Source organism: Lampetra planeri, unplaced genomic scaffold, assembly GCF_965212315.1.
Source record: "Lampetra planeri unplaced genomic scaffold, kcLamPlan1.2.h2 scaffold_149, whole genome shotgun sequence".
NCBI lineage: Eukaryota > Metazoa > Chordata > Hyperoartia > Petromyzontiformes > Petromyzontidae > Lampetra > Lampetra planeri.
In genome coordinates, this window is record NW_027614212.1 from 50,098 (window position 1) to 63,034 (window position 12,937).

Genomic DNA, 12,937 nt, shown 5'->3' on the forward strand with positions numbered 1-12,937 from the left:
CAATCACGCGTCACCCTCTCACCCATCACGCGTCACGCTCTCACACATCACGCGTCACCCTCTCACCCATCACGCGTCACCCTCTCACCCATCACGCGTCACACTCTCACCCATCACGCGCCACGCTCTCACCCATCACGCGTCACCCTCTCACCCATCACGCGTCACGCTCTCACCCATCACGCGTCACCCTCTCACCCATCACGCGCCACCCTCTCACCCATCACGCGTCACCCTCTCACCCATCACGCGCCACCCTCTCACCCATCACGCGCCACCCTCTCACCCATCACCCGCCACCCTCTCACCCATCACGCGTCACCCTCTCACCCATCACGCGCCACCCTCTCACCCATCACCCGCCACCCTCTCACCCATCACGCGCCACGCTCTCACCCATCACGCGCCACGCTCTCACCCATCACGCGTCACCCTCTCACCCATCACCCGCCACCCTCTCACCCATCACGCGCCACCCTCTCACCCATCACGCGTCACCCTCTCACCCATCACCCGCCACCCTCTCACCCATCACGCGTCACCCTCTCACCCATCACGCGCCACCCTCTCACCCATCACCCGCCACCCTCTCACCCATCACGCGCCACGCTCTCACCCATCACGCGCCACGCTCTCACCCATCACGCGCCACCCTCTCACCCATCACGCGCCACCCTCTCACCCATCACCCGCCACCCTCTCACCCATCACGCGCCACGCTCTCACCCATCACGCGCCACGCTCTCACCCATCACGCGTCACCCTCTCACCCATCACGCGCCACCCTCTCACCCATCACGCGCCACGCTCTCACCCATCACGCGTCACCCTCTCACCCATCACGCGCCACGCTCTCACCCATCACGCGCCACCCTCTCACCCATCACGCGCCACCCTCTCACCCATCACGCGCCACCCTCTCACCCATCACGCGTCACCCTCTCACCCATCACGCGTCACCCTCTCACCCATCACGCGTCACCCTCTCACCCATCACGCGCCACCCTCTCACCCATCACGCGCCACCCTCTCACCCATCACGCGCCACCCTCTCACCCATCACGCGTCACCCTCTCACCCATCACGCGTCACCCTCTCACCCATCACGCGCCACCCTCTCACCCATCACGCGCCACGCTCTCACCCATCACGCGCCACCCTCTCACCCATCACGTGTCACGCTCTCACCCATCACGCGTCACCCTCTCACCCATCACGCGCCACCCTCTCACCCATCACGCGCCACCCTCTCACCCATCACGCGCCACCCTCTCACCCATCACGCGTCACCCTCTCACCCATCACGCGTCACCCTCTCACCCATCACGCGCCACCCTCTCACCCATCACGCGTCACCCTCTCACCCATCACGCGCCACGCTCTCACCCATCACGCGTCACCCTCTCACCCATCACGCGCCACGCTCTCACCCATCACGCGCCACCCTCTCACCCATCACGCGCCACGCTCTCACCCATCACGCGCCACCCTCTCACCCATCACGCGTCACCCTCTCACCCATCACGCGTCACCCTCTCACCCATCACGCGTCACCCTCTCACCCATCACGCGTCACCCTCTCACCCATCACGCGCCACCCTCTCACCCATCACGCGCCACCCTCTCACCCATCACGCGCCACCCTCTCACCCATCACGCGCCACCCTCTCACCCATCACGCGTCACCCTCTCACCCATCACGCGTCACCCTCTCACCCATCACGCGCCACCCTCTCACCCATCACGCGTCACGCTCTCACCCATCACGCGTCACGCTCTCACCAATCACGCGTCACGCTCTCACCCATCACGCGTCACGCTCTCACCCATCACGCGCCACGCTCTCACCCATCACGCGTCACGCTCTCACCCATCACGCGCCACCCTCTCACCCATCACGCGTCACCCTCTCACCCATCACGCGTCACCCTCTCACCCATAACGCGTCACCCTCTCACCCATCACGCGCCACCCTCTCACCCATCACGCGCCACCCTCTCACCCATCACGGGTCACCCTCTCACCCATCACGCGTCACCCTCTCACCCATCACGCGTCACGCTCTCACCCATCACGCGTCACCCTCTCACCCATCACGCGTCACCCTCTCACCCATCACGCGTCACGCTCTCACCCATCACGCGTCACCCTCTCACCCATCACGCGTCACCCTCTCACCCATCACGCGCCACCCTCTCACCCATCACGCGTCACCCTCTCACCCATCACGCGTCACCCTCTCACCCATCACGCGTCACCCTCTCACCCATCACGCGCCACCCTCTCACCCATCACGCGTCACGCTCTCACCCATCACGCGTCACCCTCTCACCCATCACGCGTCACCCTCTCACCCATCACGCGCCACCCTCTCACCCATCACGCGTCACGCTCTCACCCATCACGCGTCACCCTCTCACCCATCACGCGTCACCCTCTCACCCATCACGCGTCACGCTTTCACCCATCACGCGTCACGCTCTCACCCATCACGCGTCACCCTCTCGCCCATCACGCGCCACGCTCTCACCCATCACGCGTCACCCTCTCACCCATCACGCGCCACGCTCTCACCCATCACGCGTCACCCTCTCACCCATCACGCGCCACCCTCTCACCCATCACGCGTCACCCTCTCACCCATCACGCGCCACCCTCTCACCCATCACGCGTCACCCTCTCACCCATCACGCGCCACCCTCTCACCCATCACGCGTCACCCTCTCACCCATCACGCGCCACCCTCTCACCCATCACGCGTCACCCTCTCACCCATCACGCGCCACCCTCTCACCCATCACGCGCCACCCTCTCACCCATCACGCGTCACCCTCTCACCCATCACGCGTCACGCTCTCACCCATCACGCGTCACCCTCTCACCCATCACGCGTCACCCTCTCACCCATCACGCGTCACCCTCTCACCCATCACGCGTCACCCTCTCACCCATCACGCGCCACCCTCTCACCCATCACGCGTCACCCTCTCACCCATCACGCGTCACCCTCTCACCCATCACGCGTCACGCTCTCACCCATCACGCGCCACGCTCTCACCCATCACGCGTCACCCTCTCACCCATCACGCGCCACCCTCTCACCCATCACGCGTCACGCTCTCACCCATCACGCGTCACGCTCTCACCCATCACGCGTCACGCTCTCACCCATCACGCGTCACGCTCTCACCCATCACGCGTCACGCTCTCACCCATCACGCGCCACGCTCTCACCCATCACGCGTCACGCTCTCACCCATCACGCGCCACCCTCTCACCCATCACGCGTCACCCTCTCACCCATCACGCGTCACCCTCTCACCCATAACGCGTCACCCTCTCACCCATCACGCGCCGCCCTCTCACCCATCACGCGCCACCCTCTCACCCATCACGGGTCACCCTCTCACCCATCACGCGTCACCCTCTCACCCATCACGCGTCACGCTCTCACCCATCACGCGTCACCCTCTCACCCATCACGCGTCACCCTCTCACCCATCACGCGTCACGCTCTCACCCATCACGCGTCACCCTCTCACCCATCACGCGCCACCCTCTCACCCATCACGCGCCACCCTCTCACCCATCACGCGTCACCCTCTCACCCATCACGCGTCACCCTCTCACCCATCACGCGTCACCCTCTCACCCATCACGCGCCACCCTCTCACCCATCACGCGTCACGCTCTCACCCATCACGCGTCACCCTCTCACCCATCACGCGTCACCCTCTCACCCATCACGCGCCACCCTCTCACCCATCACGCGTCACGCTCTCACCCATCACGCGTCACCCTCTCACCCATCACGCGTCACCCTCTCACCCATCACGCGTCACGCTCTCACCCATCACGCGTCACGCTCTCACCCATCACGCGTCACCCTCTCGCCCATCACGCGCCACGCTCTCACCCATCACGCGTCACCCTCTCACCCATCACGCGCCACGCTCTCACCCATCACGCGTCACCCTCTCACCCATCACGCGCCACCCTCTCACCCATCACGCGTCACCCTCTCACCCATCACGCGCCACCCTCTCACCCATCACGCGTCACCCTCTCACCCATCACGCGCCACCCTCTCACCCATCACGCGTCACCCTCTCACCCATCACGCGCCACCCTCTCACCCATCACGCGTCACCCTCTCACCCATCACGCGCCACCCTCTCACCCATCACGCGCCACCCTCTCACCCATCACGCGTCACCCTCTCACCCATCACGCGTCACGCTCTCACCCATCACGCGTCACCCTCTCACCCATCACGCGTCACCCTCTCACCCATCACGCGTCACCCTCTCACCCATCACGCGTCACCCTCTCACCCATCACGCGCCACCCTCTCACCCATCACGCGTCACCCTCTCACCCATCACGCGTCACCCTCTCACCCATCACGCGTCACGCTCTCACCCATCACGCGCCACGCTCTCACCCATCACGCGTCACCCTCTCACCCATCACGCGTCACCCTCTCACCCATCACGCGCCACCCTCTCACCCATCACGCGTCACCCTCTCACCCATCACGCGTCACCCTCTCACCCATCACGCGTCACCCTCTCACCCATCACGCGTCACCCTCTCACCCATCACGCGTCACGCTCTCACCCATCACGCGTCACGCTCTCACCCATCACGCGTCACGCTCTCACCCATCACGCGTCACCCTCTCACCCATCACGCGTCACCCTCTCACCCATCACGCGTCACCCTCTCACCCATCACGCGTCACCCTCTCACCCATCACGCGTCACCCTCTCACCCATCACGCGTCACCCTCTCACCCATCACGCGTCACCCTCTCACCCATCACGCGTCACCCTCTCACCCATCACGCGCCACCCTCTCACCCATCACGCGTCACCCTCTCACCCATCACGCGTCACCCTCTCACCCATCACGCGTCACCCTCTCACCCATCACGCGTCACCCTCTCACCCATCACACGTCACGCTCTCACCCATCACGCGCCACGCTCTCACCCATCAGGCGTCACCCTCTCACCCATCACGCGTCACCCTCTCACCCATCACGCGTCACCCTCTCACCCATCACGCGTCACCCTCTCACCCATCACGCGTCACCCTCTCACCCATCACGCGTCACCCTCTCACCCATCACGCGTCACGCTCTCACCCATCACGCGTCACGCTCTCACCCATCACGCGTCACCCTCTCGCCCATCACGCGCCACGCTCTCACCCATCACGCGTCACCCTCTCACCCATCACGCGCCACGCTCTCACCCATCACGCGTCACCCTCTCACCCATCACGCGCCACCCTCTCACCCATCACGCGTCACCCTCTCACCCATCACGCGCCACCCTCTCACCCATCACGCGTCACCCTCTCACCCATCACGCGCCACCCTCTCACCCATCACGCGTCACCCTCTCACCCATCACGCGCCACCCTCTCACCCATCACGCGTCACCCTCTCACCCATCACGCGCCACCCTCTCACCCATCACGCGCCACCCTCTCACCCATCACGCGTCACCCTCTCACCCATCACGCGTCACGCTCTCACCCATCACGCGTCACCCTCTCACCCATCACGCGTCACCCTCTCACCCATCACGCGTCACCCTCTCACCCATCACGCGTCACCCTCTCACCCATCACCATCACGCGTCACCCTCTCACCCATCACGCGTCACCCTCTCACCCATCACGCGTCACCCTCTCACCCATCACGCGTCACCCTCTCACCCATCACGCGTCACCCTCTCACCCATCACGCGTCACGCTCTCACCCATCACGCGTCACGCTCTCACCCATCACGCGTCACGCTCTCACCCATCACGCGTCACCCTCTCACCCATCACGCGTCACCCTCTCACCCATCACGCGTCACCCTCTCACCCATCACGCGTCACCCTCTCACCCATCACGCGTCACCCTCTCACCCATCACGCGTCACCCTCTCACCCATCACGCGTCACCCTCTCACCCATCACGCGTCACCCTCTCACCCATCACGCGCCACCCTCTCACCCATCACGCGTCACCCTCTCACCCATCACGCGTCACCCTCTCACCCATCACGCGTCACCCTCTCACCCATCACGCGTCACCCTCTCACCCATCACACGTCACGCTCTCACCCATCACGCGCCACGCTCTCACCCATCAGGCGTCACCCTCTCACCCATCACGCGTCACCCTCTCATCCATCACGCGTCACCCTCTCACCCATCACGCGTCACCCTCTCACCCATCACGCGTCACCCTCTCACCCATCACGCGTCACCCTCTCACCCATCACGCGCCACCCTCTCACCCATCACGCGTCACCCTCTCACCCATCACGCGTCACCCACTCACCCATCACGCGCCACCCTCTCACCCATCACGCGTCACCCTCTCACCCATCACGCGTCACCCTCTCACCCATCACGCGCCACCCTCTCACCCATCACGCGTCACCCTCTCACCCATCACGCGCCACCCTCTCACCCATCACGCGTCACCCTCTCACCCATCACGCGCCACCCTCTCACCCATCACGCGCCACCCTCTCACCCATCACGCGTCACCCTCTCACCCATCACGCGTCACCCTCTCACCCATCACGCGCCACCCTCTCACCCATCACGTGTCACCCTCTCACCCATCACGCGTCACCCTCGCACCCATCACGTGTCACCCTCTCACCCATCACGCGTCACGCTCTCACCCATCACGCGTCACCCTCTCACCCATCACGCGTCACCCTCTCACCCATCACGTGTCACCCTCTCACCCATCACGCGTCACGCTCTCACCCATCACGTGTCACGCTCTCACCCATCACGTGTCACCCTCTCACCCATCACGTGTCACCCTCTCACCCATCACGCGTCACGCTCTCACCCATCACGCGTCACCCTCTCACCCATCACGCGTCACCCTCTCACCCATCACGTGTCACCCTCTCACCCATCACGCGTCACGCTCTCACCCATCACGCGTCACGCTCTCACCCATCACGTGTCACGCTCTCACCCATCACGCGTCACCCTCTCACCCATCACGCGTCACCCTCTCACCCATCACGCGTCACGCTCTCACCCATCACGCGTCACCCTCTCACCCATCACGCGTCACCCTCTCACCCATCACGCGTCACCCTCTCACCCATCACGCGTCACCCTCTCACCCATCACGCGTCACCCTCTCACCCATCACGCGTCACCCTCTCACCCATCACGCGTCACCCTCTCACCCATCACGCGCCACCCTCTCACCCATCACGCGTCACCCTCTCACCCATCACGCGTCACCCTCTCACCCATCACGCGTCACCCTCTCACCCATCACGCGTCACCCTCTCACCCATCACACGTCACGCTCTCACCCATCACGCGCCACGCTCTCACCCATCAGGCGTCACCCTCTCACCCATCACGCGTCACCCTCTCACCCATCACGCGTCACCCTCTCACCCATCACGCGTCACCCTCTCACCCATCACGCGTCACCCTCTCACCCATCACGCGTCACCCTCTCACCCATCACGCGCCACCCTCTCACCCATCACGCGTCACCCTCTCACCCATCACGCGCCACCCTCTCACCCATCACGCGTCACCCTCTCACCCATCACGCGCCACGCTCTCACCCATCACGCGCCACGCTCTCACCCATCACGCGTCACCCTCTCACCCATCACGCGCCACGCTCTCACCCATCACGCGTCACCCTCTCACCCATCACGCGCCACCCTCTCACCCATCACGCGTCACCCTCTCACCCATCACGCGCCACCCTCTCACCCATCACGCGTCACCCTCTCACCCATCACGCGCCACCCTCTCACCCATCACGCGCCACCCTCTCACCCATCACGCGTCACCCTCTCACCCATCACGCGTCACCCTCTCACCCATCACGCGCCACCCTCTCACCCATCACGTGTCACCCTCTCACCCATCACGCGTCACCCTCGCACCCATCACGTGTCACCCTCTCACCCATCACGCGTCACGCTCTCACCCATCACGCGTCACCCTCTCACCCATCACGCGTCACCCTCTCACCCATCACGTGTCACCCTCTCACCCATCACGCGTCACGCTCTCACCCATCACGTGTCACGCTCTCACCCATCACGTGTCACCCTCTCACCCATCACGTGTCACCCTCTCACCCATCACGCGTCACGCTCTCACCCATCACGCGTCACCCTCTCACCCATCACGCGTCACCCTCTCACCCATCACGTGTCACCCTCTCACCCATCACGCGTCACGCTCTCACCCATCACGCGTCACGCTCTCACCCATCACGTGTCACGCTCTCACCCATCACGCGTCACCCTCTCACCCATCACGCGTCACCCTCTCACCCATCACGCGTCACGCTCTCACCCATCACGCGTCACCCTCTCACCCATCACGCGTCACCCTCTCACCCATCACGCGTCACCCTCTCACCCATCACGCGTCACCCTCTCACCCATCACGCGTCACCCTCTCACCCATCACGCGTCACCCTCTCACCCATCACGCGTCACCCTCTCACCCATCACGCGTCACCCTCTCACCCATCACGCGTCACCCTCTCACCCATCACGCGCCACCCTCTCACCCATCACGCGTCACCCTCTCACCCATCACGCGTCACCCTCTCACCCATCACGCGTCACCCTCTCACCCATCACACGTCACGCTCTCACCCATCACACGCCACGCTCTCACCCATCAGGCGTCACCCTCTCACCCATCACGCGTCACCCTCTCACCCATCACGCGTCACCCTCTCACCCATCACGCGTCACCCTCTCACCCATCACGTGTCACCCTCTCACCCATCACGCGTCACCCTCTCACCCATCACGCGCCACCCTCTCACCCATCACGCGTCACCCTCTCACCCATCACGCGTCACCCACTCACCCATCACGCGCCACCCTCTCACCCATCACGTGTCACCCTCTCACCCATCACGCGTCACCCTCTCACCCATCACGCGTCACCCTCTCACCCATCACGCGCCACCCTCTCACCCATCACGCGTCACCCTCTCACCCATCACGCGCCACCCTCTCACCCATCACGCGTCACCCTCTCACCCATCACGCGTCACCCTCTCACCCATCACGCGCCACCCTCTCACCCATCACGCGCCACCCTCTCACCCATCACGCGTCACCCTCTCACCCATCACGCGTCACCCTCTCACCCATCACGCGCCACCCTCTCACCCATCACGTGTCACCCTCTCACCCATCACGCGTCACCCTCGCACCCATCACGTGTCACCCTCTCACCCATCACGCGTCACGCTCTCACCCATCACGCGTCACCCTCTCACCCATCACGCGTCACCCTCTCACCCATCACGTGTCACCCTCTCACCCATCACGCGTCACGCTCTCACCCATCACGTGTCACGCTCTCACCCATCACGTGTCACGCTCTCACCCATCACGTGTCACCCTCTCACCCATCACGTGTCACCCTCTCACCCATCACGCGTCACGCTCTCACCCATCACGCGTCACCCTCTCACCCATCACGCGTCACCCTCTCACCCATCACGTGTCACCCTCTCACCCATCACGCGTCACGCTCTCACCCATCACGTGTCACGCTCTCACCCATCACGTGTCACGCTCTCACCCATCACGCGTCACCCTCTCACCCATCACGCGTCACCCTCTCACCCATCACGCGTCACCCTCTCACCCATCACGCGTCACCCTCTCACCCATCACGTGTCACCCTCTCACCCATCACGTGTCACGCTCTCACCCATCACGCGCCACCCTCTCACCCATCACGCGTCACCCTCTCACCCATCACGCGTCACCCTCTCACCCATCACGCGTCACGCTCTCACCCATCACGCGCCACCCTCTCACCCATCACGCGTCACCCTCTCACCCATCACGCGTCACCCTCTCACCCATCACGCGTCACGCTCTCACCCATCACGCGCCACCCTCTCACCCATCACGCGTCACCCTCTCACCCATCACGCGTCACCCTCTCACCCATCACGCGTCACCCTCTCACCCATCACGCGTCACCCTCTCACCCATCACGCGCCACCCTCTCACCCATCACGCGTCACCCTCTCACCCATCACGCGCCACCCTCTCACCCATCACGCGTCACCCTCTCACCCATCACGCGTCACGCTCTCACCCATCACGCGTCACGCTCTCACCCATCACGCGTCACCCTCTCACCCATCACGCGTCACGCTCTCACCCATCACGCGTCACCCTCTCACCCATCACGCGTCACCCTCTCACCCATCACGCATCACCCTCTCACCCATCACGCGTCACCCTCTCACCCATCACGCATCACCCTCTCACCCATCACGCCTGCTCTAAGTGCTACTTGTTGCTAGCCGCTTGCAGTTGGTTTTGCCTGCGCTCAGCAACCGTGATAATAACAATGTTATCAGTCATCATTGGGTGGGGGGGGGGGTGGAGGTGTGTGGAAGAGTAGGCCAAACACCCTCCAGAGGGGCAGGGCCCCTCCTGCCAGCGGTGGCGCGAGTGGCACCTTGCGGGGAGCTGCACATTTACCTCCACGCTGCTCCTCCTCCTCCTCTCGCTCGTTGTCTGCGTCGTCGCCATCGTCATCATTGTCATCATCACCACGATCGTCATCGCCATCATCATGACCATCGTCACCACGATCTTCGCCATCGCCAGCATCACCACCATTGTCGCCATCGTTCTCACAATCTTCATCATCGTCGCCATCGTCATCGCCATCATCACCACGATCTTCATCGCCATCGCAACCACCACCACCACCGTCGTCGTCACGATATTCATCATCACTGCCACCGTGGCCATCGTCGACGCCGCCAGCATCATCGCCGGTGTCCCTGGTCGGCGGTGCGAGCCCGGGGGGCTCCGTGGCGGCCGCTGGTAGTGGCAGTGGCAGCAGCGAGGGGTCACCTGGAACGACGGAGCCACCCGAAGCGTCGAGGACACGCTGAGCGGCGGCGCGCAAAGCGGAACTCGACAGCCCCGATGGGGCCAAACGATTAACACATTTATAATGACCGAGGCAGCGGAGTGCCGACCCGACGCAGAGCGCGCGCGGTCAGACAAACGAACGGTCGGCAAGGAGGCCAAGGCTCCCACTGGCGCTGGGAGGCCCCCGCGACGACTGGCCGGGTGGCGAGATTGGAGGGGATTGGGGGGAATGTTTGAAAGGTAACAAGGTGGGAAGCGAGGGGTGGACTGCCGAGAGAGACGGCGGGGAGCCGATGGCGGGGTCAGGATTGGCCGAACGGAGCGGAGCGATGGAAGCTTCCAGAGAGAGGGGGGGGGGGGGGGGGGGCTTGGGAGCGATGAAAGGAGACGGCACGGGGAGAGGAGACGGAGCCCAAGACTCAAGCGCCAAGCCTGGACATGGCGAGCGCCGTGTCCGGGTCAAAGGCCCTCGGCCCTCGGTACTCCACCACGACACGTCCACTTTGTATTTGTCCGAGGTGAGGCGGCCCCCACTGAGCTATTTATATATAAATAACTCAACATGACCGCATCTTACAGCCCAGCGGCGTGGCTCATCATCATCATCATCACGTGGGCATGCACAGCAGCCAAATACTCGGCAACGAAGCCACGACCTCCTGCGTACCGGGCGAGGGAGCTAACATCTCCCTGACCACCTTGACGATGATGAGAGAGACAGAGAGACGCAAACTCCAAATGTGCAGCGGCAGCAGCAGCAGCGGCAGCAGCGGCGGCAGCGGCGGCAGCGGCGGCAGCGGCGGCAGCGGCGGCAGCGGCGTGGACGGCCCTGACCTGTGTGGTGGGCTGGGCTCCGTGTGTCCGCGTGCTCTGGCGACGCGAAGCTGCAGAGAGCGGAACAACAAGAAAGTGACACGACGTGAAACACCGCGCGGCGCAAACCCCGAGCGGTAGGTGCCGATGGTGACGACTGCGGTGATGATGGTGATGGTGATGATGATGGTGACGATGGTGACGATGATGGTAACAATGGTGACGATGGTGACGACGGCGGTGATGATGGTGATGGAGACGATGGTGATGATGGTGATGATGAAAAATATGATGGTGACGATGGTGATGATGGTGACGATGGTGACGATGATGGTGATGATGGTGATGATGATGGTGACGACGGTGATGGCAACGCTGATGGCGAGTGTGGAGCGAGTGTGGAGTGAGAGTGGAGTGAGTGTGGAGTGAGTGTGGAGTGAGTGTGGAGTGAGTGTGGAGCGAGTGTGGAGTGAGAGTGGAGTGAGAGTGGAGTGAGAGTGGAGTGAGAGTGGAGTGAGTGTGGAGTGAGTGTGGAGTGAGTGTGGAGTGAGTGTGGAGTGAGTGTGGAGTGAGAGTGGAGCGAGTGTGGAGTGAGTGTGGAGTGAGTGTGGAGTGAGAGTGGAGTGAGTGTGGAGTGAGTGTGGAGTGAGTGTGGAGTGAGTGTGGAGTGAGTGTGGAGTGAGTGTGGAGTGAGTGTGGAGTGAGTGTGGAGTGAGTGTGGAGTGAGTGTGGAGTGAGTGTGGAGTGAGAGTGGAGCGAGTGTGGAGTGAGTGTGGAGTGAGAGTGGAGCGAGAGTGGAGTGAGTGTGGAGTGAGTGTGGAGTGAGTGTGGAGTGAGTGTGGAGTGAGTGTGGAGTGAGTGTGGAGCGAGAGTGGAGTGAGTGTGGAGTGAGTGTGGAGTGAGAGTGGAGCGAGTGTGGAGTGAGTGTGGAGTGAGAGTGGAGTGAGTGTGGAGCGAGTGTGGAGTGAGAGTGGAGCGAGAGTGGAGTGAGTGTGGAGTGAGTGTGGAGTGAGAGTGGAGTGAGTGTGGAGTGAGAGTGGAGTGAGTGTGGAGCGAGTGTGGAGTGAGTGTGGAGTGAGTGTGGAGTGAGTGTGGAGTGAGAGTGGAGTGAGTGTGGAGTGAGTGCGGAGTGAGTGTGGAGTGAGAGTGGAGTGAGTGTGGAGTGAGTGTGGAGTGAGTGTG

At 63.5% G+C, this 12,937-nt stretch overlaps 1 protein-coding gene across 3 annotated transcripts in view; it reads right to left on the reverse strand.

The window, feature by feature from the left end:
- LOC144739433 (uncharacterized) overlaps positions 1-12,937 on the reverse strand; it is a 58,797-nt gene that overhangs the window by 15,667 nt on the left and 30,193 nt on the right. For all 3 annotated transcript variants that reach the window (XM_078622387.1, XM_078622386.1, XM_078622385.1), the window contains exons 6-7: positions 11,777-11,826; positions 10,541-10,921 (exon numbers count right to left, since the gene is read on the reverse strand). In XM_078622387.1, coding sequence (XP_078478513.1) covers positions 10,541-10,921; positions 11,777-11,826 — 431 coding nt within the window. The remainder of the gene's footprint in view (positions 1-10,540; positions 10,922-11,776; positions 11,827-12,937) is intronic.